General features: G+C 40.4%; 1 protein-coding gene across 4 annotated transcripts in view; it reads right to left on the bottom strand.

Annotated features, from left to right (window-relative positions):
• Positions 1–22,293, bottom strand: part of FANCC (FA complementation group C) — a 79,839-nt gene extending 57,546 nt beyond the window's left edge. For 2 of the 4 annotated variants that reach the window (XM_044446365.1, XM_044446368.1), the window contains exons 1-2: positions 21,574–21,592; positions 1,576–1,748 (exon numbers count right to left, since the gene is read on the bottom strand). In XM_044446365.1, coding sequence (XP_044302300.1) covers positions 1,576–1,740 — 165 coding nt within the window. In that variant the 5' untranslated portion in view covers positions 1,741–1,748; positions 21,574–21,592. Of the gene's footprint in view, positions 1–1,575; positions 1,749–21,250; positions 21,270–21,573; positions 21,593–22,234 lie in introns of those variants that run through there. The other 2 variants (XM_044446366.1, XM_044446367.1) reach the window with 2 other exon arrangements.
• Positions 22,294–27,603: the final 5,310 nt, after the last annotated feature.

Genomic DNA, 27,603 nt, shown 5'->3' with positions numbered 1-27,603 from the left:
TGTATCACCACAGTTTCTATCAGCTTCCTTTTCTTCTCAAAGTGCCCAAGAACAAGAGGACTGCAAGCACTTTGGCTGCCACAGTGTAAGGCTGGATGGTGCTGCTTGGCCTGCCTTAGAACATCAGGAAACATTGGTTGGTGCCTTCTTCATAACAGGAAATTACATTTCAACTGAAAAGAACTATTCATGATAGATTGAGCACCTTTCATAAGCACTGCATCACCCTTTCTACTTAGTCCATCTTATGATGGCCAAGATGAGGCTAATAAAAGATGAAATTTTAATTGTTGTTCCATGAAGAAAATAAAAAGTAATGCAAGGTGGTGTGGTTGTTTTCCCTAGCTTTCAAGGCGGGATGGATTAAGCCAAATAAATAAAAATAACAAATTATTCAAAATGTCATCCCTCTTACATCATGTTATAGGTTACAGGCAGGCTTGCAATAACTACAGTACAAAAGTCCTGAAGTTTTGTTACTGCTTGCTATATTCTACATGACATCATACTTAGGCAGTTACAACCTGAAATTTAACAGACACTACAGCTACAAAACCTAAACAAAATTTAACCAAATGGAAAGCAGCTTTGCTATAAAAGTAATACATAGTACAGTTTATAAACATTCTTATGCAGTCAATTTTTTCCATTTTTGAAACTTTACTGTCTAATAAACCAAGGGTTTAAAATGGTACTAAACTGAGATAATATGCAAGTAGCAGAAAAGGATAGTAATCATATACTACAGTAATAAATTATTCAGATTTGTCCCACATTTGGGACTTGCCCTAGACTTAATGGGGCCAAACACAAAGGTCCATCCGAGGCCAAGTTTTGCATAGAATCCATTGCCTTCTGACACTTTCAAGGAAAAGTTTTTGAGTCTCACAAATATATCATTAACTTTTAATTAATTTTAATTCATTAGCTTATGTTGCACTAGACAATTACTCCTTTTAAACACACATTTCTAAGCTTAAATATGCAGGCAAAATGGTCTATCAATGAAGTAAATTTTAGCACACACAAAATACCCCAATGGTAGGCATTTCTCTTTTTTTAAATGATTACCAAACAATACTAAAACTGCACAGATACGACCAGAATGATTTGCATATGATCCAATGGCAGTGTCCTGAAATGCCTTTTGTGTCACAGCAGTAGAGTTAATATGTCAGGGAAGTCTTTACGATCAAGGGCATCAGTTACAATTCTGTATGCTAAGGGTCTTTAAATAATCCAATTTATGAGCTGAAAACCAGAATCAAATACTTGTTTATTTTAAAAAGTCTTTTTTAAAAAGGTTACTGTGTTGGGTAGGAAATCTCATGTGAGAACATAACCAATCAAGAAGAAAAAGCTCCTTTCACAATAAATCAAGAACACAGGAAACACATTCCTGTTTGCATTACCTGTGGCTGTTTCCCCAATTTACTTCTGTGATCCAGCAATACATTAGGTCAATACTACAAGGCTCTCTGCTACTGTTAACTTTCTGTCTTGTCAAAATGTGGGGTGCAGAATGTTTCTGTAACAGTCTTCAAAACAGTTCATTCTTCCAGTTAATTCACTTACCATATGTTTCAAAGCTCCATAAATCTGCAGTAGAAATTCCTGTAATTCAGGCAAGTGAAGGCAGACATCTTGCTGAGATTCTGAAGTGGTGATCTGACCCCACTCAAGAGCCTTCTGCAGCCAGAACTCAAAGTTTAATTTAGTGGTTCTAGTATCTTCAGCCATTGTGCCACCTTAAAGGAAGGAGAAGGAGAAATGGAAGACCTTGAGAGAAACTTTAACTAACATTTAACACATGAGAAGATGTACAATTAAAATACTTTTTGCAGTTTGCCTGATGTATACATTGCTCTCGTTGCTCCTATATTTCTGTGACATGAAAGCAGGAGAGTAAGAAGAACATCTAAACAACTCAAAAAGCATCACTTTGCTTGGGCTTGCATTCTTACTATTAATGTTAACTAGCCAATAGTTTGTTGTAGTATGATAAAACAGTATATTGGTAAGAAAAGGAAATACACAAGGACATACACAATCTATGGCCTGCAGGAAAATCTGCATTGCAATTGCAGATTCATATCGAAAAGATCTACTGAAACAGTTTCTATGGCTTGCATTTCGTTCCCAAAGGAAGGAATGAAGACAAGGAGGGCATGTCTTGTTAGATAGATGGTATTGCCAGGGATCATAGGATATGTTCACTTCTTTGAAGCTGGAGTATTTTATTTATTTTTATTTATTTAATTCAATTGCTATGGTTTGCCATAGCCTGAAGGTTCTCTAAGTAAGTGGAAGCAGAAGCGCTGCCTTTACAAATGTCACATCAAGGTGTGAAAATCCATGCTTTACAGAAAGCTTGCAGTCAAAGAACTAACAAGAACAGTCAACAAGAAAAAGTTAGAGATCAAGTTCCATGAACCATCCTGCCAGAAATAGACACTCATGTCCAGATGAAATTTCTTAAATGGCTCATTAATGTTGGGAGCTACTTCTGCCAGTTATGGCACATGAACAAGTCAGGCTGAACTGAAAGCAGGCTACTGCAGCATGTATGTGTGGCAGAGAACAGCACAGCCCTTTCTTGTTTACTTTAAAAGCACAACAGATCAGGACTGAGGTAGGCTTTTTCTTTCCCGTTTCCTCATGCCATAGTAGTTTGTAGGGGAAGCAGCAGCAGAACTTCACGCAGAAAGTATGCAAGAATTTTAAAACACCTTCCTCCAGCAATACCTTGGGAGATCTCAGTTGAATCTGGTTTAATCTATTTTAGCCCCAGTCTTTACCCTACCCTGGTTAGAAGCAGGGTAGCTGGGGAAGCAATACTGAACCTGCATATCTGCTAACAAGCAGGTATTACAAGAAGCACCAGACCTCCCCAGTGCTCTCTCATCCAAACCCAAAGGGCCTGAACTTCTTGCATCACACTTCCTTAAATGCGGCACACAAGCGTTATGGTCGGCAGGCAACTGGGGGACAGTGAAGAAAGATCAAAAGGAAAAAAAGAAAATGGAGGCAGGGCTGTACTTCTTTGCCCCTTTATCTGGTAATAGTGGCCAATGGACACGAGCACATGACAGGCAACCCTGAAGAACCACTAGGGAAGGATGAGGGGATTCAACATCAGAGTGTTGTTGCTGCCATAAAAAGAGAAGACATGTAAGTAGTTGGCAATCTCAATTCTAACCAGACTAACAGTTTCTTTGTAAAGAAGTTAAAAATGGTAACAAAAGCAGAACAGGCAAAACAGTGCTATATTTTTCCATACACTTTTAAGCATGGGGGCCCCAACCAAAGAGGGGAAAAGCACAGGTCAATATGGTAGCCAGAGTTTTTGTGTTTTTGGTTTTTTTGCATTAATACATATCAAAGGAAATGTAAACAAGGACCATATTGTTTGCATTGCAATTATGTTGGCCTTATTTACATTTTTGTTCTTTTGGTCAATTAAAGTTTTATAGATTTGGATAAAGTCAAACTATAAATCCTATAGTTGAACTTTATTAGCTGATCTTTGGGGAAACAGATAATGAGCATTCAGTTGCTCAAAGGTTATTGTAGCACTGAAGAATGCAAAAAGCTTGTTATCCCACATAACCTATATGCAAGGACAACCATTAATTAAGGACACAGTTCAGTTAGCACTTACACCCACGTTAAGTCCTATTGCAATCAGTGGGCCTAACTTCTCAGGAAATATATATAGGATGTATTGTAAGGGTATTTATTAATGTGAAGTATCTGCTAACAACCAAGTTTCTGGGATAGCATGAAATGGACATGAATATTCTAACTTTTGAAAGAATGAAATATATATTTTTCTAATAGCCTTACCATGAAATCCATGGCATGATGCCAAAATTTCACTGTCTAGCCTAACATGCTACACAGTATTAGATGCACTGACCTCAAAAGTCCTTTTCAGGCAAAAAGGGAGCAGAGGTGATAAACAGATTCATTTCATCAACTCTTAAGAGAACTGCTCAACCGGGCTTCTCTTTCAACTGCAAAAACCTTTCCACCAGGCCACAGCAGTGGACTGTATGAGAACAGCAGCCTTCTGAGCTGCTCTGTTGAAAGACTGGGCTGATTTGGTTCCTCTCTTCCCTGAACTGTTCTCAAACCAGCTGGCCAGTATGAAAACTATTATGTAACTTTAAGAAGTAGTGCTGTAGCTTCCTTTTCGTCCACCTCATCCCATCCCGTTTTTGTATCTGTGTTATGCCTTTTAGCTTGTAAGCCTGCAGGCAGGGAGTATTCTTGCTCTTATTGATCTTACATAAACTACACTGAAAGTCTTTCCAGAGGAAAAGCACTGTAGAAATATTTTAACTAAACAATAATAAACACAGTTCCCTGTGACTGCCAGGCAGTACGAGGCCACTCAGTTGGGCAGGGCAGCCTTGCCACCTCTCTTTCCCTAGTCAGCAGAACATCACCTCTTTCCTGCTGCTCTGTCCACGTGTCAGTAATAGCCCGAAGGACCTTGGCAGAGGAAGAGAGCCATTCATTCAGGTCCCAAGACATTGAACAGAGTCCATTAAGTAGCAATGCTAATAAGTAGGGAGCCAAAAGCAGAGCAGTTCAAGGTAGGTGATGGACAAACAGGCAGTGGGATACAAAGGAACCCAAGGTAAGAATAAGTGGAGAGCCAGAAAGAAAGATGAGCCAGAGAAGGCAACTAATTTAGAAAAGCAGAGGTCAAGTTAGGGGACAGCGGAGGGAGTTAATGGGAAAATTACATAGGGTCTACCAGTAGGAGAGGGACGGTGACTGAAGCAATTCAGTCAGACACTTTATTTAAAACACAGATAAGATACAGAACTTCGAAGACGCACAAGATTACATATAGTGTTCAGCTCATTTTGCATTACAAAGAGGGAATGCATTATTTGTAACTAGGCAGACAATAGTAAGCACATTTCAGCAATCCAAATTACTTCACAATAAACGGAGGATAGATTACCGCATTTTTCCATGTATAAGACGATAAATTTTCTTTAAAATATTTACCTAAAAATGGAGGGACATCTTATACACGGGGGGTGGGGGGGGCGAGAGGAGAACCGTGGCTGCGAAACTGCCAATAACTTATCTCTACAAACTAGCCTCATGAGCGAAACTTCTGATTGCAGAGACAAGCTAACAGGTTTCCTCCAATCGTGAGCCTTATGTAACTGATGTCAGCTGATGCTGTGGAGAGCGTGTAGCCAGTGGCCAGATGCGACAGGGAGCGGGACTCAGCAGACAGCAGTGATGCAACAAAAGTTGAAGAAACTTGAAGTTGCTATGTCTGAAACTAAATGTGATGAAGAAGACACCAGTGATGCAAAAGAGGTTGAATAAAGTGCTCTGCTCAGAGTTAAATGTGATGCATAATATCATAGTACTGTTATGTAAACATTGCCTAATCACTAAATAAAAATGTCTTCTATTTAATGTTTAAAATATTGATTTCTGAATTTTGGGTAAGAAAAGTGGGGGGCATCCTATACATGGGGGTGTCTTATAGACAGAAAAATACGGTAGTTTATTTTTAGGAAAAAACATATTCCTGCATAAAATGGATACTGCAATTTGTAATGAATAAGATCCTTTGCTGCCTCTTCATTGCATATACAGCACTATTAGGTTTGCGGACTTCTTGGCATTGTTTAGAAGTGCCATGAAGGATTTCTCAAAGAGTATTATGTCAATTAAAAATAACTTTGCAGTGTATGATCATGCTTCACATAATAATCAATACTGCTTTGAAAATTGGGTGTTCTGTATGAGTGCCACATCTCATTGAAATTTTCCCATATATCCTGCCTTTTATTTGTCTCTGGATAGTAATTTGCAGGAGGTCTGGGGAGATACCTTAATTATCTATTAGATATTAACATGCTTTAGTTCAGCTGCTAATTTGCAGATGCTCCACCAGACTATATTTTCTAAAAAACATTTCCCTTTAAGGATTTCTCTTTCCACTGGGGAACTGTCAGTTTCCTGCTTTTTGCCATGGGTGAAATCTAAAACTACTTATACCAATTTAGAAACTGTTAAATGTATGGCTGATGTATGTTCCTTCTGAGAGTGTCTTGCTAAATGGCATGTGTTAAGAAAGTAGACAACAAATGACCTCTGTCTCCCTGGGAACAGCAGCACTACACAACCGCAGGCTGTTGTGTCTACTTGGGGCACATGGTGCCCACTTTTGAAATAGCACCTATAGCCTAAGCAAGAATTGGATGTACAGTAACAGTGCCTTCAAATATGGCAGTACTCAGCACCCTCTCCCATGGGAGATTTGCATTCAGTTCAGGAGTGGGCAGCTTGGGGCTCTCCTGATGTTTTGGCCTGCTCTTCCAAGCAGCCTAAGTCTGCAAAACAAATAGGATGGGATGATGGGAGCTGTAGGCCAAAATACTTGAAGAACCAAACATTGTCCACCTGCTGCTCTACAAGGCCATGAAGATTTGGGTGACACAAATGGCACTGAATAAGCACTAACTAATCTGTTTGGCTCTGTGCAGCTGGCCTGCCACAGAAAATTTCCACATCCTATCTGAAGCTCTAGGGAAGGCTAAAAAAAACTCTGCTGTGTCCCATTACTGACTCCATCAAGTTGTAAGTTGCACTTTGTTCCACATTATGAAGAAAAGGAAGCACTTGTGAATTAAGTGCACATCAGAAAGGTGCCAGTGTAGCAATTTCTGGTCCTGCCTTTCCTCCATGATGGCAAGAATTCCTAAAGTCCTTCCAACTTCCCTAAGTCTGTATCTTTTCAAAAGCTGAAAAGGGGACAATATACGTTTTGCAAAAAGAACACCAGAACACTGGCAAAGGAGGACAACAATTTTTTCATAAAGCATTCCAGGGGATTTAAATGCTGTTAAGTGTCAGAAGATGGACTTATTCAGACAGAATGCTCTTTAGCTAGCTCCAGAGGGAGAGAACAGGCCTGATTCTCAGATTAATTGCATAGTATTATAACACTTTTATTGATAATATGTTAATATATTCATGCATCTGTACATACACATACATGTATACAGTTAATTGTCACAGTTGGTGAGTGTTTTACCAGAATCTGCTACAATGTGCTTACATATTTAAGCATTTAAGTAGAGATTTTTAAAATTATGATCAATACCAATTTTGTTAGCACTAGAGAGTTTAAGGTCCCTCAAATATAAAGTTGTACAGAGTTAAGTTTAAAAACCAAAAATGGGGGACCAAAGAGAACTATGTCTTACTTTTGCAAATAAAGCCATTTTCACAAATTACTTCTAGATTGTTGGCAAAAGAAACTTAAAAGGAACTTTACTGTGTATGACATCTTAGTACTAAATGAACAAGAATTCCAAATGAGGAAATCCTTCTTTTTCCATTTCTTCATTATAACTTTCTAATATACCTAAGAACTTCCCAAGAGGCCAAGAAAAACAATGATTTCACTCATTCCATGTATGCCATTGAAAGAATCAGTCTGCCACTTCCCTAGAGGGAAGTAAAGAATTTCTACAGAACCAAAATGAGCAGAATCAAGGAAGGAATGGAGAACATTACATTTACACAAAGGACTGCTTAAAAGTGAACTATACCAAAAAGAAATCCATTTTGATGGCACCACCAGAAAATGAGAGGGGCAATTTTAACACACGAGGTGCAAAATGCCTTGATAATAAATGGCATAATAAAACATATTCTTGTTAATTTTTAGAAAAGGATTTAAAAGACAAAGGTTGCGGGTTCTTCTCTCCTGTGCATATGGGACTTATTTGCACATTTTACTGAATGCTTGGAGGCTGGGGACAGAGCCAGCAGATACAATTCTGTCTGCCCATTTAATGTGCTCAGCAAAACTGATTTGAAGGTGCAAACAGGCATAGAATGTCTTAAACAGGACTGTTCTTTCTGCCAAAGGAAAACAGTGTGTGAAGACTGGCCAGAGTAACCATTCAGAGATGCTGAGCATGAAACAATAGAAATCTGCTTGTGCAGTGCAGCAGCAGTGCACAAAAAGGCTCTGCAGGATCAAGTTGCCTGACACATTAGACCTTTACAAAGTTTGTTAGCATAAATTATAGATGGGAAAGGTCATGTAACTTATGCCACTGACACTGAAAAACTATTCCCTCTGGTTTATTCTCAGTTACAATTAAGTTCCTCAAATTAATACCTAGTCTGCTGCAAGTGTGGACTCCTTTTCCCTCCTGTATTAAGCACAGTCATTGATTCTGTCATCTTATTGCATTTCGCGCTGCTACAAAAATTACTGCTGACTGAGGAGTTCTTGATAATTATAATATTCCTCATATTGCTCCAGTTGCTTTCTGGGAGAGAACAAAATAACCTCCTGGTCAAATGCTCCTTGTTCTATACTTTTAGGAAGTGGGAAACCCTGTAAGGTTTAGGCATGGGGTATTTGTTACATCCTTCAGAGCTGTGTACAGGATTTCTAACATAGAACAGATTAACTTTATTCTGTCAAGTGAGCTTTCTGGATTAGTGTCTGAATTGTAACATTTTAGTCATTAATTTTTGTTAACCATTTTAAAGGTAATGCCCTACAATACCCCAAAGGACTTCAGTCATGATCCATACATCAAGATATATTAAGTCTTAAGGAAATAAGAGAAGAACACAATAAATTGTCTGAATGCTACAGAAAGTGTCCACAGAGGAGTCTTCTCTGAAGCGGGGTGGGGGAGAATAATCATACAATAAAACAGAATGGATTCAAATAGGTAATTTTTGAAAATTTGAAATGGTTTTTTACAATGTTTTTTAACATAAATAGAAGACTACAGTTTTCGCTAACTTAAAAATAACAAAGTTATAACTACAATTCATGAACATATTATATCTAGACTTACAGAATCATAAAAATAAAGTTACCTATCAAACATGGATATCTATTCCAATTTTGCATCTCATGAGAATAACTTTGTCCTGCTGAACAGCTCTTAATGCTTGAAAGTTCTGGGCATTCTGTTCCTCCAACTAAAATTCCATGTGCAGAAACACAGTCTACAAAGGATTGTTATCCTGTCCTGATGTGCTGGGATTGGGCCAAGCAAGGCAAAACCAAATGTGAAGGGTGAATTAAAAATCGATGCTTTAACAAAACAAAAAAGGCTTCTGAAAATTAAAATTGGATTTCTCCAGCCCAATAACTATCAAACTTTCTTTGGCCTATTAGTCACAAACATTTCATTTTTGTTTGCTACTGTTTTTTTTTTAAAGGCAAATCTGGGCCAAAACAGTGAAAAGCAAAAAAGAGATACACAGGAAGGAAAGAATACAAAGCTGTCCCATATGCATCTTCCTGTATTCATATATTAAGCCTGGAATTTTTTGCATATTTATGAATAAGTCCAATTGAATTCAGTGGAACTTATTTCTGAGGGCACACATATAGGGTTGGACTGTTAAATGCCAGCTCTCATGGGTGCTGGTCATAAGACAGACCATATATGGAAATATGTTAAAGACATTCCCACTGTAGCTAAAAAGGAAAGCATGAAAAATACATACAGGGAGACAAAGAGATGCAAAGCCTGCTTATAAGAATTAAACTGTGTAAATAGCATTCCACATTGTAGTATATTAGCATCCTTATTGGTTAGATTTGTATTGTTGTTCATGCCCGTATTATTTCTCAAGGAATTTCAACAAGAAACTTGATATAAATTGACATTTTTTCTCAATTATTTAAATAACTGTTTAAATTACCTTGATTTAAATCTATTTGCTCTGCAATATGACCTAGCTAAACCATCCCTTTTTGTTGCCTTTCTTTTAAAAAATGACTAATGAGAAATAAAGCAAACAAATGTAAAAGAACACAAAACAAGCACAATTTACCACTGAGTCCCAGGAACAACAGCACCAGCTTCATGTTTTTTCTGTGCTTAAAAATAGAAACAAACAAACTGAAAAGCTGTAAGTTGCATTCATTAGCGGCTTTACACCACTGCAAGCTGGGGGAGCTTATTTTTCTTTAATCAAATCCACCACAGCTCTTCATTGCCCCTTCCCCATAAAAAAGAGTGCTCCTGAGGGTTAGGAAATGTCCAAAAACACAAGGGTTGTGATTTGGAGAACAACATTAGATAGGAGGAGTAAGTGCCAAGTGGATATCTTGTGCAGTACAATGCTTTTCAATGGTGCAAAACCACCTCTGCAACAGAATAAAATGAAAACAAAAAAACACAATTTTCCAACACATCTACTCTATAATGCAAGCTTGCAGAAAAATAAAGTTAAACAATCTCCATGATAAAATATATTGTGCTTTAATTACTTTGATTAAAATTTTATCAAATAGTGAATGTTAAGAAGAGTAAAAATATCCCCTTGATTTGACAGATGGCAAGTACTGTGTGACTGAAAAAAAATGCCAAGACCTAGTCATAATATATGAAGATTTTCCTCTAGATGCGGGAGCCATACTTAGTACCTAAGGTAGCTGAGGCCTCTCAGCATCTGCCAAGATCAACACTGCCAGAACCTAACACTAAAAACTCACTAAAATGTAACTATATGCTATGTAAAGTCTACAGCGTAAGGTCTGTAAATAGCCAGAAAATAAAATATCCCGAAGCCAGAAGTGCTAAGATAACTATGCACCTGCAGCATATCAGTCTGAAGACAAGACTGTGTTTACTTTCTTTACTACATGAACTCAAAAGAAAAACAGTATGAACATAGCAGTGGGTACTTTGTAACAGAATATGTACAGCTCACCTGCACGCAATCACATATTCCCAAAGTCTCAATGGCATTCACATAGTAATCCCTGTGCAACGATACTGCATAGTCAAGTTGTTTAAACTTTCTCAACATCTCTTTAAGGTCAGTAAATGATTGCCACATCTGGGTTTTGAAAAACTGAGTTTAAGCAATAGTCATGTTATATATTCAGTCAGAAAACTGAACTGGGATGTACTGGTATTAATATCTTCCAAATCTTTGAACATGTTTTCTTTTTGTGATAACTGTAAACTACTACAATCACTGCACATCAGCCATCAAATGAGCCTCCAGATGCTGTTAATGAAAACTGAATATTATATATTACTTGATCTGCCCAATTCCAAGAATTAATGAAACAATACAACCTTATCAAATCACTAGTTACTACAAAAAGGTATTCACGTGTTATATAACCACCTATGTCCTGATTTTCCTACTTGATGGATACAGCAGTTTATAAAGCAGGATTTTAAGAACCTGAATCAAAGACAGAAAAGAGGGAGGCTTTGTGTTAGGACCAGAGTGAACTTCCAATACTACTCTAAGAACTATTGTGCTGATGGTAGTCACCATTCAGATTAACTTGTCCCCAAAAGCAGTATCTTCTATTAACTTATGACAGAACAGAAATCAAGAGAAATAATTCCAAGAGAAATACACAATTATCCCTTTACACACAGATTTATTTCCAATTATGTTTGAGGGCACACTTTCAGTTTATGCACACTGCTGGAACATCTACTGGGCTTATGTATTAATCACATGCTAACTACAAGTGCACTGCAAAATGCTGTACAAACGTTCAGTGACACATGATGGGGAAAGACTGGTAAAGGCAAGTAATATACTACCCTTCAAGAAGTTTTCTGAACTTTAGGGCAGTGTAAAAGCCCTAAAGAGCATGCACTGAACCCCCAAGTATTTAGTTTGCAGACCATTCACTGAAAGCACTCATCATGTTAATAAGAAAGAGATATAAACATGTGTTGCTGGCTACAGAAGAGGTGGATTAAACAGTGATAGCAGGATGGGCAGAGCAACTGCAGAAAAAATCCAAAAAGAAGCTTTCATTAATCCTGAAACAGGCATGGTATCAGTTCCAGTGCAGGTCAGTGCTAATCTGTTCATGCACTCTTGTATTAACACCAGTCACAATATAAAGTTTCTGGGTGGCTGTGTCAGCAGAACAGGTGCTCATAAGCAATCAAAGATGACTTCCTCCCACTTCACCCAGCCACTGCCATAGCTAAGATTATACATCATTACCTGCTAGAGTTATGTGCCAACCACAAATTTTAACTCAGCCCCTGATTTGGAAAATGGCTCAGTTCTGTTTGAATGAATTTGCAGGACTTCTGCTTCAATTCCTAAGCAAATCCAAGCCAAGACTTGAAAACACGAGGCTTCATTCCTCCTACTTACTACCATAGAAAAACATGATTATAATCTTTTTGTTTTTGCTTTGTTAGAAGTGGGTAAAATGTGCCCTTTAGAAAGGGAATATGCCTGCCAAATTTCAGGAAAAAAGTTCTGTGGTTCTTGTAGTAAGTACCTTTATAACTTATTTTCTAAGGGAACTGCTGGGAACTTTATTTCTCTATAGGCTAGAAAACAACCAGTAAGGCTTCCTTGCATGCTCTGAGATTGATGGGCTTTATACATATAGAGGAAGATGGTCAAGCTAGGTATTCTGGTCCTGAGTTATTTAGGGCTTTGTACATCAGTACAAAACCTTGATCATGGCTTAATAGATAACAGTCACTCCAGTTATTTTGAAGCGGTGTAATGTGCATACAGTGATACCTTGGCTCACGAACTTAATCTGTTCCAGGACCCGAATTGGTCGTGAGCTAACTCAAATTTCCCCATAAGGTTCAATGTAAATAAGGTTAATCCATACCGTAAATATTTTTTAAATCACAAACATCTGAAACAAAGTAGCAAAGAACAACGAAGTAACACAATACAGTAGAGAACACTAACCTAGGTGGGGGGGAGGTTACTGTTTGGAGGGAGTCCAAACGATAATCATGTGATAGCAATCGTGCTTTGATGGGGGGAGATGGCTGCGATGGCAATCATGCTCATGCAGGGAAGACAGGCATGATCATGATCATGCTCAGGGGAGAAGACGGGTGTGATGGTGATTGCGCTCGTGCAGGGAAGAGGGGTGCGATTGTGCTTGCAGGGAAGACGGGCACAATGGCGATTGTGCTCGTGCAGGGAAGACAGGCGCAATCATGCCCAGGGGCGAAGGCAGGCGCGATCACAATCGTGTTTGTGCGGTAACATGGCCATGATTGTGGTCGTCACCCAATGCGGAGTTCACAAACTGAGGCAATTTTTTTCTGAAATTTCTGCTCGTGACCTGATTTGGTCATGAACTGAGGCGTTTGTGAGCCGAGGTACCACTGTATCTTGGTGCTCCACTGAGCATCCTAGTAGCTGAACTAGCTGCAACTTCTCAACTGTGCAGAAGGGCAGCCCACCTAAAACATAAAGCACATTACATTAGTTTCACTGTAAGGTTGCCAGTAGTTAGACTATCTGTATCCACAAATGGGTGTTGGTGATACACCAGCTGAAGCTAGTAACGGGCACTCTGGATCACTAAGGTTACCCAGGACTCTGCTGACAAAGGTGGCTCCAGAAGTACTCCCATACTACATACTTGCTTCCTTAAGAGGAAGTACAATCCCACCCAAAACAGGAGGACAACCCAATTCCCACACCTGGAAACAATCCACCCATAGATGTCTTCTCTTGTTGGGATTCAGCTTCAGTTTGATAGCTTTGATCCAGCCCATAACTGCATCCACACACCTGTTTAGAATGTCCACAGCCTCTTCAGACGTAGATGTCACAGAGAAAGAGAGCTGAGTGTCATCGGGGTGCTACCAACACCTTGCATCAAATCTCTCAGTGAACATACCCAACATTTTCTTGTAAATATTAAATGGCACCAAAGTCAGAACACTGCCTTATGGCACCCTGCAGTTCAACTGCCATAAGGCACCATGTTATTTTCTGGATTCAACTTGGCAAGCAAGAGCTGAACCACCACAAGATGATGCTCTCGTCCAGGAGGATACCATTGTCAACAGTAAGAAAAGACTGAGAGATTGAGAAGAATGAACAGGGTCATATTTCTCCTCTTCCAAAGAACATCAGGGCAAACAAGGATGATTCTATCCAAAACTGGGCCTGAATTCAGACTGGCATGGTTCAAGATGATGTTTCAACAAAGATAATGCTTCAACCAGCAGCTGAGATGCCATCATTCTCTCAAGCATCTTACCCGGAAAAGGAGGATCTATGACTAGGCAATAGATTCCTGCATCAAAGGAGTGGTTGCCGCACTGCATCCTTCAAAGCAGTGCGCACCATACCATCATGCAGTCATCTCTCTTCTAAACTGTGAATCCCTCACAGCTAGCTTGAAAAGGCCATAATAGACAAAGTTTAAGACAGCATGCTGTGTATTGCGCAGATGCAAGCATTTTGCCCATCTCTTCAGACTGCAGAAACTGAAATTGAGGCAAAGTTGCAGGTTCAGCCAGGAAATCTGTATGTGGGAGTCTTTTCATGGTGGAGATACTGGAGCCAGTGCTAGGACTGCCTGAGACATTACCACAAACAAAACCCATACACATTTAACAGAGTGAGTTCCAAAACAAGATGTGCTTCTGATACAACCATCAAGTCATGTTAAGTATGGTCACCGGCAGCCAATCCTCTGAACTGGAGGAAAGTGTGGGATCTTGTGCACTCTGCTTTCCTGCCTGCTAATACTGTTTTTTCATTAGTATGAACAATGGCAAAATGAATGTCCAATCTTGCTTTTAGAAAGATTCTACCCTTCCACATCTGAACTGTATTCCAGATCTCTCCCCAGAAGATTTGTGGACTCTTGGGAATAAACCTTGATGCATGGAGTACAACAGGCTATTCTACAGTCCTCTACAACAAGGTTTCACTCCCTGGGCTTTTCATCACAAGGTATAATGGGGAAATGGCCAATCACTAAGCAATTTCTACTTCACTAGGGAACAAGGTCTCACTCTCCAGGTTTTCTTGACCTGTGCATTGCTTGTGGACATAAGGTCATGAGAGGTTGTAATCATATTTAGTCCAATAAGACAGATCAGCACTTATGGCTGGTAAGGTATAAACTGTTGGCCAGATAATTTGGGAGCTGTGAGTTTCATGTTCAGTTTTAGCAACTGCCCCACACCATGTAAACCTACCTTATTGCCTTTTCTGGCATCACAGTTGTCTTCTGCAAAGGATAATTCAAGACAGGCATTACCCTCTGGAGATGTGCATTCCATCCTCTACACATTAGGTTAAAAACTAACCAGAGGGGGGTGCTAGTAACATTCAGTTTCAGATTTCTCCTATCTTCTGGAGTGTGGCCACTATACCATCAGTAGTTTGGGGATACTGAGAATAGCCTTCTGGCCATGGAAAGGCAAATCCTTTGTTTTGGTTGATAGCAGCTCATTCTGTTAATGCATCTGTGGATCTCTGGGCTCTGCACTGGGCTAGACAGCATGTGTTTAAATCTGGACAAGGCACCCAACTTCAGCAACAAGCTAGACATTATTTTAACTTACACAGAGGAACATGTGGCAGACATTTCTGCATCCTGTGCTGCAAAGAGCAGAAATTATGCAAGACCCTCCAGATATCCTGGTGATTCAGTTTGGGGAGAACATCCTCACTGAAAAGAGCCATAAACTCTCTTTGGCAATATGGATGATTTGAACTGATACCTACAGAATGCTTTCTGGCATTCACATAATCTGGCGTCATCTTCTATGTAGGCTCGAGTGATGGGGGGAAGGCATTGCTTCCAAGGTGAATGGTGTGCAACAAAACGTTAACACCATGTGTCCTAGTGGTGAAGCTGAGAACACTACACTGATAGTGTTTACCTTTCAAATTAAAGGATATTTATGCTTGGCCAATAGAGTTGGTACAGCTTCCATATGGGAATGAAGCTGGAGGTAGGCTAGCTCAGTTGCCTTCCTTATAACAGATACTATAAACCAGGAGCAGGCAGTGTTGAATTCCCACATGCCACTGGAAGGGCCTTTAAAACGACTTGGGATTAGCAGACTGGTTCACCCTGGGAGTTGATTATACCATTTTTAAAAATTGGATATATATCCCACCTTTCTTCTTTTTAAAGAACTCATCAAGTAGCTTGTAAAATTCTCCTCCTGCTGCTCTCAATCTTATCCCACAACACTAGATAGGTTGGGCTGAGAGTCTGTGACTGGCCCAAAGTCACCCAGCTGGCTCTGTGGCCAAGCAGGGACTATCGCCTGATTCCCAGTCCTGCTGTCTTAACCACTACACCACACTCCACACTTGCTCTCAGTCACACTGGATGTGACACCCCCCCCCCCGGTATGCTACAGGTGACCTATATTCACTGCTGTTATGTCATTGTGCTCCATCATGTTCCCCAGCAGATGGGATAGTGCTCTTCTGGCAGGTAGAAATCTAGGATTCTCTCCCACTCCTCATGTAGCTAAATTCATGAAAACTGTAGCTAACAGATATTGACCTATTTTAAACCCAGTTTTGTGCTGCATGTTTGTTCTCCAGTCCATCCCTCTCCCCCACCCCCCACTGCAAGCACAAATATTTTTAGAACAATTAAGTCTGAAATTCTTACAACTGTCCTGTGAACATAACCAGACCAAATAAAACAGCCAAATATACAGGTTTTGAAATAATCTTAATGTCAAATGTAGACAGACATGTTTAACTTCCCCTACTGAAATCAACTGGACAAATTAATTTTGCTGGATTGTGTCCTAAATGATTTGAGAATTGATAATTAAAGTAAAACTACTACTTCTTTTTTCCCCTAATTGACTCATGTAGAAAACACTGTATACTCTGGCGACATAATTTAATAAAAGATCAGGTATAAGATTAAAGAGACAATTATGTATATATCAATATGTAATAAAACAAATCCATGTTATAAAATATTTTAGATGTGTGAACTTAGGAAAAATAACTGATTACAGGAAAACAATTGTCTAAACTAATTTAATACATAGAGCAGTAATATAAAGACCACATACAGCGCTTTGGGTTTGTTTTTTAAATAAATGCCAGTCCACAAGAGGGCAAAAATTACAAATATTTAGCAAATCTGTTTCCATCCAAAAGATGGCAGTGGCAGATCAATCAATAGTCTGTATAATAGTAGTAGAAGAAAGGAAAATGCAAGCTCGGAAAGACCCCCACATCTTATATACCGTTCATGAATCAAACCACGAAACGTACTCATTTTGTTTTTCAAGACCCCTGACTTTACACATGTAGGTAAGTAAAATTCATCTTTAAATAATTCTTGATATAGATCAGTCATTTTCTCAACTCACTGAAATCTATCATTTTTACTGCATCAGTAGCAGCCTAACTTTCACAAACTCTACTGAAGGTTTTTTTGGCATTTATCTCTATGCAAGTAAAAGTACCACCAACTAAATATTGCTGTCAGGCTCTTAAGAGCACAACACAGACATCAACACCACATGTACATATTATTGAGTGCAATGCTTCACTTTTTCTCACGTAACTGAATGGCTGTTTTTCTCTTTCATGAAGTGCAATCAAAGTGCTGTGTGTAGAGAACAGCTTCTTCATTCATTCCCTCATACATTCCAGCTTTTCTGTAAGGAACTTAGAGTAGCATACATGGTTCTCCCCCTCTGAGCCTCACTACAACTCATTAAGGTAGGAAAGGCTGAGCAAGTGAGTGAACAAGCGAAAGAGAGAGATCAACTAAGCTAGCTCCACAAGTGACAATTCGAACCCAGACTGCCCAAAATGAAGTCCACCAATTTAACACCATCACACTGGCTCCAGTTGTAGGAAGGTCCAAACCTATCTATCCTGACCCTGGTCCTTCAATGATAGGAATTCTGAAAGAAGGTAAAATGTGTCTTCTTCCTAAAGGCTCTGTGCAGTATTCAAGACATCTTACCTTTGTAAACAACAAAACCTGCATTAACATAGCACAATTTATCTTCCATCCTCTAAAAGGAGTTTTGCAGCACTCTTTGGCCTGTATTCTTGCTTTGCATTGTTAGAAAACTTTCCTCATGGTACTTAATGGCACACTTTATAGGGACGAGGAAGAGTCCTTTTGAAATTAGGAACTTCCTGCTTTACTTTTCTTCTGAGATCTCCCATACTTCCCATGAAGATATGTTTTTAAACTTCACAAGATGCACCTGGCTAGTTTTAGTTCCCCACCACACACAGAACAGACTGCTGCCACCACCTGGCTTAAGCAAAAGAAGTGTGGATATGATTAAAGCATAAATGTGAAACTGCTTGGGAAATCACATGCATGCAGCTCTGAATTCCATGATGGAAGAAACATGGGATATAAACTATTACATAAAGAAATATGGTATGTTCTCATGAGTTCAAACAATTCCACCTCCACCCAATATTTTCTTTTTCCTTTCAACATAATATAGATCATCCCTTCTGGGATGTGTGGTATTCTTTCAAAATTTGCAAGAATTTTGAAAGAATTGCAATAGTATTTTTATTTATTTCATTTTATTTATATCCCACTTTTTCCCTTCCTAGGAATGCAAGGTGGCTTATAAAATTCTCCTCCTCTTCTCAATCTTATCCTTATCATAAGAAGTCTGTGAGGCAGGCTGGGCTGAGAGACTGTAACTGGTCCAAAGTCACCCAGTGAGCTCCATGTGGCAACTAGAACCCAGAATGCCTGAGTACCAGTCCCAGGCTCTTAACCACTATACCACACTGGCTCTTATACCTTTTCTGCATGCTCGCAGAACTCTCAAATGTTCAGAAAGTCAGCTTGAGTATGGGCAAACTGCTCAAGAACCAGACTATCAAGTTCATTTCTAGCAAGTATAATAAAAGTATAAGAAGAGATATTCTCAATCAGAGCAAAGGTTTGTCTATTCCAGCATTCTGTTCCCACAGAGGACAACCAGTTGTCCAAGGCATGAGTGTAATAACATGCACCTGATTTTGTTTCCAGTTACTGCTCCTCAGAAGCATGCTGCCTTGGATACCACAATATGCAGACATCAAGTAGCAACTGACAACATGAACAATTCCAACTATAAACTGATACACATTAATAAGAACTATATTGTTCTCAACTTAGAATCCTTCTAAGATGATTCAAAGATGCTCATGTTGCTCTCTTTCTAGCAGACTAAGTCAAAAGGCTTCTAAATCCAGTCCTTTACTGAGTCAGGATAGCAATACAGAGTAATATAAGTAGCATGTATCAAGGTAATGATCCCTCTAATTTGTGGAGTCAGCTCTTGTCCCTATAAGCCGATTTCAAACTTCACCCCCTTCTTCCTTTCTGCTCCAAAAGGGCTGGCTCCACCTTCAGGGAGGACAGCGGGAATATTACACTTTACTTAATGGTAAGGGGCTGACAACAGGGCTGATGAACTCACGCCGCTGCCCCTCTGATCATCCTTGTTCTACAGTGTCTCCCCCTGAAGCAGAGGCAGTCTGATTCTCACCAAATGCTTGCCTAATCTCATGGTTCGTTAACCTTGACATTTCAGTAATACATTCCAGTCCCCCTCTTCCTCTTGCTCACATTCAGGGTCTGAGTTTTCTAGTTTGAAATGCTGAATTTTAGAAGAAGCAGGTGCAATCCCTACGTCTGCAAAGAGGAACAAGCAGGCAGATACTATAAGGATTTAAACCACAAACTCCTTGGAGGGCAGGAATATTGGGTGGGGGGAATTGTTTTTGGTTTTTTGGTCCATGAAGCTGGCCAATATGCATTTATGGAGTAGTTTCTATAATAAAAAAGAATGTCTGCTTGTGCCATAGCGCCAAAACTGTAGAACCATGACATCTAAAGCTTGGCATGCATACTAGGTGAACCCTAAGGGTATGTACCTCAGGGAAATTTTTGGTTTTAAAAGACATTTTTAGGCGTTTGAAACCTGCTGTACAATCATTCATCATTAAGTGACAAACTAACACACAACTTTGCAATCAATGTAGTTGAGTGCCAGAGAAAAGTCATCCAAGGAAAAGTTACACAGTTTCCAGTCCTTTACAGGAAGATGAAGTAGACCATGGGTCCTCAAACTACGGCCCGTGGGCTGGATCTGGCCTGCCATGCCCATTTATCTGGCCCACCTCAGAGGTTTTGGACTCACTCAGAGAAAATGATATGAGGCTCTGAGCCAGGGCAGGCATTCTTTAAAACTGAGCAGAAAAAGATCCAGTGCATGGCCAAATTACAACAGCTCAACTGCACGTGCCCCGGCCCCCCCCCCCCCCACATTGCATGCATATACAGAGTGGGAATATGGAGCAGGAAACAGAAGAGAGGTGGGCAGAAGAGAGAGACGAAGACGAAGAAAGGACTGAAGGTAACAAAAATGTAACTTTTAAAATCTATTTTTAATTATGGAAGCCAGGGGGCAGCCAGGCCCGCACCCACAACCGCCACCTTTCAACTGGCCCCCTATTGACAAAGTTTGAGGGCCCCTGGAGTAGACAGACCAATGGGCTATGGGGTACATTATGGCAAGGACTGTGCCTGTAGATGCCAGTAACCATGATTTCACTCAGACAAGGCATGCCCAATGTATTCAACTGTGAAAACTGCACATATTTTCTTGAATGCTTCTAACGCAAGTAAAACGGGATCAATTTTCCATTATTTTGTAATTAAAGTTTCATCTTATTCATCATCCCACCAATCTATGACCACAGGTAAATATATCTATTTTTACATTATTTCAGCACAAGCTCCTCCAAACACAGGTCAAAACTACAGTCTCTCTCCCCCATCCATTAACCATGGGGAGAGAGAATAATTGGAAATAATACCCACTTAACACTTATAGAGATTTAAATATAAGCCCAAGCACATCTGATCCTGCAGCTTTTTTTTTTTTTTTAAAGATCAGCCTGGAAGCCCTCCACAACCAGCAGATGAATGATGATAGCAGAGACAGAAAAGAGCACTCCACCTCCCATGCACCCCAGCACAAGGGCAACTAAGAGAAAGTGGCAATAAGAGCCAGTTCCAGATCTGAGAAGTGCTGACACTCCCCCTCCCTATCAATAAGGCTTGGAAGGCTTACTTATGTAGCCAGCAGTAGCAGAATCAGCTGCCTGGGGGGGGGGGGTCTCCGAATTTCCCACAATCCCCTGGGGTGATCTTATGTGCGATAAATTCAAGTTGTGGCTAGAGCCACTCACTCAGTACAGCCTTTAGTATCTATTAAAAACAAACCTGAGGCGGTCAGCCCCGAACCTCCATTTCTCCTCTGCCGACTCCAGCCGGCAAGCTATTAATGTGCGTGAGTGAATTTCTAAATCTCGCCCTTAACATCAGACCGTAAGAAATCCAGTTTTTTACCTTACCAATCGCAACCAGTTAACCAACCAACCAACCCTTTTCTCTCAAGAAAAGCCAGAGTTTTCTTACATTTAAAAATACGGAATAAGTGGGGCTTATGCCATTAACACTTTAAGTAGAACACTCCAAGCGGCTCCAAACAGCCTACAAGTTTGCTTCCCTTTTTAAGCTTCAGTAAATAAATAAAAGCAATCCTCTCCTCGCAGGCAAACACAGACCGGGAGAAAGGCATGAGCCCCCAATGCAGCAAGCTCGGTCCCTCATGTCGCCTGCCGAGGGCGGCGGCTCCACTTGGCGCTGCAAAGCGAGCGCGCTAGATGACCTCGCCTCGCTCTCCCAGCTCTTCGAGTGCGCCTGCGCAAGCGCTGCAAAGCTGCTCGGTGAGCACTTACGAGCGAGCGCGCGGGAAATTACGCTCCAGCGGAGACGAGGAGGATGCTTGTCGCAGAGCCGGTAGTTGGGCAACTCGGCTTGGGCGCCTTTCGCCCTTCTTCCTGCACCCTTAGCTTAGCAGCCTTCTTCCAAACACCCAGCTGCACCCAGACATTTGCCTTGCACTATCCCATCGCCGTTCTCAGTGCCTCTTTGAGTCGCGCCTTTACAGCCGAGCCCTTTTGACACCGGTTCTCTTCTCCCGTCCCCAGGCTTCCTCACTTCCTACTATAAACCGTCCCACGCCGCAGTGCGGGAATAACGCAAGGCCGCCACGCTTTGCAGACGCGGGACAAGTAGGCCTATTGCTTATCAGTGCCCCCGAATGTGTACGGGCTGGCATTGCACTCTTATCACAGTAACTCGGCAGCAGGCGGGAGGGAAGAGATCCGGATGAAGCTATTACTTCCAAGTAAGCACATTTAGGAACAAGATGGGAAAGTGTAATGTTTACTTATTACGTTATTAATCCACACCGCACACATTGCCATTTACTTCCGAGTAAATATGCGCAGTTAGTCCCCATTGCCACCCCCTCTCTCTAGCCGCTTTGTGCCAACACAGATTAACACGGCACGTCGTTGACTCCTATGCACCGCGGAGCCTCCCAGCCAGACTCACCATCGCTGCATCCCGCCCGGCCTTTCAAACCTCAGACGAATTCTGTCGTGAAGGTCCGTCCGACAATTTACGGAGTCCGCGAGCGACTTCTCAAGTGGCCAATAGTCGCTCGACTTGGCGATTGTTCCCTCCCCCTAGCCCTTAACGTCCAATCTAAGAGGGGGCATTTCTTTGCCGCGCTCTTAACCCTTTGCACTCTTCGTGTCAAAAAGCGTGGGGGTGGCGTGGGGTGGAAACGGGCTCTAATTGGCTTGGGTAGGTAAGGGAGCTTCCAGGTTCGAAGGTAGCTGAGCACTGGATGGGGAAGGGGCAGACAGCAGGGTGAAAGTATTGCCTTTTTGACGTCAGAACCCTTTGACCGACCGCTGTTGCAAATCCAGACGCTGCACTTACGTGTATCTTCTTCGGTCTGATTCAGAAGGGGTCTCCTAAATGAGTGTCAGCAGCAGCGTCTCTTCCCGATTTTTCTGGACGCCTAGTACTCCTCCTCCTATGTCAGGCGCTCCTTTTCCGTGCCAGTCAACCTGGAATTACCGATGACAACGCGGTCTAGTGGTTAGAATATGGAGCGAGCCAGTGTGGTGGAGCAATTAGTGTTCCATTGGGGGATCTGGGAGCTCCGGGGCCTAGTCGCTGCTTAGCCATGGAACTCACTAGGGGATGTTGATCCGGTCAGACTCACAGCCTAACCTACTCCACAGGGCTGTTGTTCTGAAAAGAGTACGAGGGTTATATAAGCTGCCTTGAGTTCCTTGGCAGGAAAAAGGAGATATATAATAAAATGAACACATAATAGAGGTGGAGAGACCCTAGTTCATATTTTCATTAAGCCATCAAGTAACCTTGGGCAAATTACTCATGTTGTCTCTACCTGACAGGATTGAGTGGGGACAATGTATATCACTATGAGTGCTCTCTATTCCACAGCAAAATTAAGAAATTGTCCAGATCTGCTGACTGTCAGTTCTGCTCTTGTCTATGCACTTCTGCTCCCTCAAACTCACACACCTTTTTGCTTCAGAGCTTGGCCCATTTTTTTCTCCCTCTGAACTTGGAGACTTACTTCCTTTGAAGTATGTTTACACCATCACCTTCTGTTAAATAGAATTTAGGATAACATGTGTTCCAACATTTCAGTGCCAGCAACAGTAATGTAGAGTCCTCTCTCCTAGTCCCTTTTCTCCTATGAGCAAAAGATGTCTGTAGAAAGACCTGTGAGCTTAGACATGTGGTTGCAAGGCTAGTGAGGATTTGTCATTAATAAATGCAGGGCAATAAATAGTGCTCAGAGAAGGCTGATCCAGCCAGGAGCAGCTGATGTAGACCAGCTTATTTCCCTTACAGCTTCAGAAAAGCATTGATGAGTATTTGAGGTGTAGTACTTGTGGGCTTTGTGCAATTCAAACATGGCAGATATCTATTTGGCAATCTAGTCTGGCTGTTCTAAACGCAATGTGCATAATTGTCTTGTGTCTAATAACAAAGCACAAGAGTCAAAATGACTGAAAAATAAATTCTTAATTATTTTGTAATATTTTCCCCAAGCCCCAATGGTACAGATCTCTGTAGGAAAATAAAACTAGCTTCTAAGAATAAAATAATTATGTCAATTGTGCTCTATTAGACTAAAAAAAGTTGCCTGGATCCATTTGCACCTTCTGTAGGTCCACTAAAACTTTGGATACATTTAAGAATTATATTTTAACAAATTTTGAAATATTGCTAGGTTCCAAAGAGTGGCCAGCTTGATATCTTGGGGTGAGGTCCTCCAAACACTGGAACTTTTAAAATTCAGATCAGTTGTGCTTTGTGCTAAATGTTCTTTCCTGCAGCGGGAAGTCAGATGTGGTCCTCTTGTTGCCTGATGCAACACTCTCATCACTGCTACTTCCTAATTGCCTAAAGGATGCCAGTGAACAAATACAGGGGGTTTGCTCAATGAGCTTCATACTCTGGAATCCTTAAATTAGAGTATGCAAGTTCTTGTCCTGCCTTCGCAGAATCTCTCTGCCAACTTCAAAGGACAACCCTTCTCCACACAGTTTGGGAGGCCCATACCGAAATACTGAAGTGTTCCCAGGATTCCATCTTTTAATAAGAGATGCACAAGAACTATAGAAATTCAGAGGTTATGAACTCCAGCTAACCAGGCTAGCCAATTTGGATTGATTGAAATTAAATGAATTGGAACTGGCAGGTTTCCTGACATGTCCTTTCTACAATAAAGGTATACATTTGTCAATGTACTCTTGTTTAAAGAGGCAAATCCTTCCATCAGAGCCAGATGGGGTTGAGGACCATGCCTTCTCTCACAGGAAATATATATCATCTTAAATGACATAGCTTTTTATGAATTAGACTTCATGTAACATGTATAGTTTTCCACAAGAGATTTTGAAAGGTTGTTCACTTTCAATACTGCATTTCTATAATTTATCCAATATAAACCACTGGGAGGAAATGAACACTAGTTGGTGTTCCCCCAGCTACCACTGACCTTTGTAGCTCTAGACTTGATCATTTCTTGAAGTAGATCAGAAACTGTTACTCAGTCTTGTAATTTTACTGTATCTGAATCCTGTGACTTAGGGGTATATAATTCAGATCTCCAGGAGGAATGCTGTTTCACAATGGCTTGTCCCAGAGAATTTATGCCTGGACTGCACCCATGAGATAGTTCCTCAATTAACTTTTTGTTGGATAACTGACTTTTTTCCCTCTTGGTCATATATACAAGCTGAGCATCAGTGGAAGTTTGCAGCATCTTTATTCTCCCATTAGCTTTCTAGGAATGACACCAGTGCCATAGGACTTTTCTTGATCTTGGACAGAGATGATTTCTCCTTCTACGCCATCACCAATGCATTATTGGGCCATCTTAGCTCCCATTGAAAGATATCATCTGAATGCTACTAGCTATCAACATTCTTTTGTCATGTTACTGTTTACTGAGTTTTTCTAGCCATGTCCCAAGTATTATTAACTTGTGAAAAAGTGTGGAGAAGTTGAATGAATTCTTTTTATCTGTCTTCACTGCAGAAGATGTAGGACAAATGCCTGTGCCTGAACTGATGTTTTCAGAAAGATAATCTGACATACCCAGGCAAAGCTCAGTCACAAAATAGGAATATCTTGACCCTATTGACAAATTAAAAGCTAGTAAGTCACAAGATCCAAAATGCATCTATTCTGGAATTATGCAACTATTTGGAATATTATGCATAGTTCTGACTACTACATCTAAAAAAATGGTAGAGTTGGAAAAGTGCAGAAAATTGCAACTAAAATGGAGGGTCTAGAAAACTTCCCTATGAGAAAAGGTTACAACTTCAAGATGTTTAGCTCAGAAAGAAGCCAGTGAGGGGAGTCATGCTAAAGGTGTACAAAATTATGCATAGTGTGAAGAAAGTGGACCATGAAATATTTTCTCTCTCTCATAACAGAATCTTGGATAATCAAAAAGAAATGTGATAATCCATAATCCTATGGAACTGATTCACATCAGAGAAAGGAAGCATTTCTTCACTCAAAATATCATTCAAGTATGGAATTTGCTATGACAAGATATGATGACCCCCAACCTGATGGCTTTAAAAGAGAATTAGACAAATTCATAGAGAATAAAGTAGTCAAAGGCTACTAATCCTGTTGGCTATATAACTCTGGGATCAGAGGCAGTATGCAGTTTGCATGTGTTCCTGGGGAAAAACACTGGGAGATCACTATTGCGCACATGTCTTTCTGGGTTTCCCACAGACACTGGATAGCTAATGTGCAAACACAGTAAAGGACTAGATGGACCCTTGGTTTAATCCAACATGATGCCTCATGTTTTTTAATTGAACATGGCAGTTATGCTGCTTATGGTATGCAAATGATTAAGGCACATCCCATTTATGTTTAGACAAAAAATCCAACACCTCGCAGATGCTCCAGTCAAGATAAATGGCTGGAAAATTCTGGGGAGTGTAGGACTGTTTTCTGTCTCAACATGCATAGGGTTGTACTCTAAACAACATAGTGAAGTTAGGGTATACAAATCCTTTTTCACAAGACACTCACATTATTTTCATACTGTATTCATGGTTGCTAAGCAGGTATCCCCTTATTTGGTTATTTTCCACAGGTTGCTCAATACCTGTTCCCAGTGGGGAATATAAAAGATAATAACTATCTTACCACTGCAGCCACAAGTAGCTACCTTAACTTTTGCTTCACTGTCTCAATGGGCGAGCACTTGGGAAAAACACAGACTCCTTGTAATGGTCATTTAATCATGCACAAGTGCAAATCAGATGGTGGGGGATAACATTTGTATGTCACTGGATGGCTCCATTTGTTTCACAAGGCTGGCTTTTTCCTAATATGTTCGTGTTTAAAACTTAATATTGAAAGTTGACAACTAGTAGTTAGGGATGGGTAATAATTTTGTTCATCTTTTTTCCTAAAATGTACCAAAATACTTCATTAACAAAATGGAAGGAATTTCAGATTTAAACCTTTTTGTTGTGAGGGAAAGTGAAACTGACAGATCTATGCAGGCAGAGGGCTTTGAGTGCTCAGCTTTCACAAATCTTGATTTTAATCCAAGTTATTTAACAGTGTTTGTAATCCTGAGTTAGGGTTGCCACCTCTGTTCTCACTAGAATGCATATTCTTCTGTAAACCAAAATTCATATAGATGCCTAGATGGAGACTTTTGCCACAGCTTTATCAAGGCAGCCATTAGTCAAACCAAAATGGTAAAGAAACAAAAACTATGGTGATGGATCCCATGGGTACCTCTGCTTAAGCAAATCTTAGAATGTCAGATGCAACATCCTGCATTTTAGGAGATTTTAAAAACATTTCCAAATGAAAAATATCTGGTATTTATCTTGGATCCTGCATTATCAAAACTTGCCAGTGGCAAATTCTAAATATCAAAGCCACATTTTTTTTTCCTATGCTCTCATGTGGTCTCCATCACAGGTATGCTCACGTATGCTCTGGAAAAACACTTTAAAAGCCAGGATCAATATTATAAAAAGAACCCCCAGAGCAGATTAGCACCTCCCTTGCAGCTATGAACACTAGTCTCTTATACCCACCATCTATGTATTTATAGCCAAATGCTCCAGCCTTAAATGGCCTTAAGACTCACATCCTGACCTGATACTCATTTCAAATTTAATGATCTGAGATGGAATACAGTGCATTGACTCTAAATAATTCCTCCCTTCTATTTTAAAAGCATTGAATCAATAAGTTGCTATATTTTATTGGAGTAACTGGTTGCAGAGTTTCTAAGTTTCACTGAACCTTTCTCATCAGAGCATCACATATTTAGAGCATAAAGACAGCAGTATAGTTTCTTGCTTTACCTAGCA

The sequence above is a fragment of the Varanus komodoensis genome, unplaced genomic scaffold, assembly GCF_004798865.1.
Source record: "Varanus komodoensis strain SLA01 unplaced genomic scaffold, ASM479886v1 scaffold5, whole genome shotgun sequence".
NCBI classification, from domain to species: domain Eukaryota; kingdom Metazoa; phylum Chordata; class Lepidosauria; order Squamata; family Varanidae; genus Varanus; species Varanus komodoensis.
Note: the sequence above shows the minus strand (reverse complement) of the source record. Positions and strands in the feature narration are given on the sequence as shown.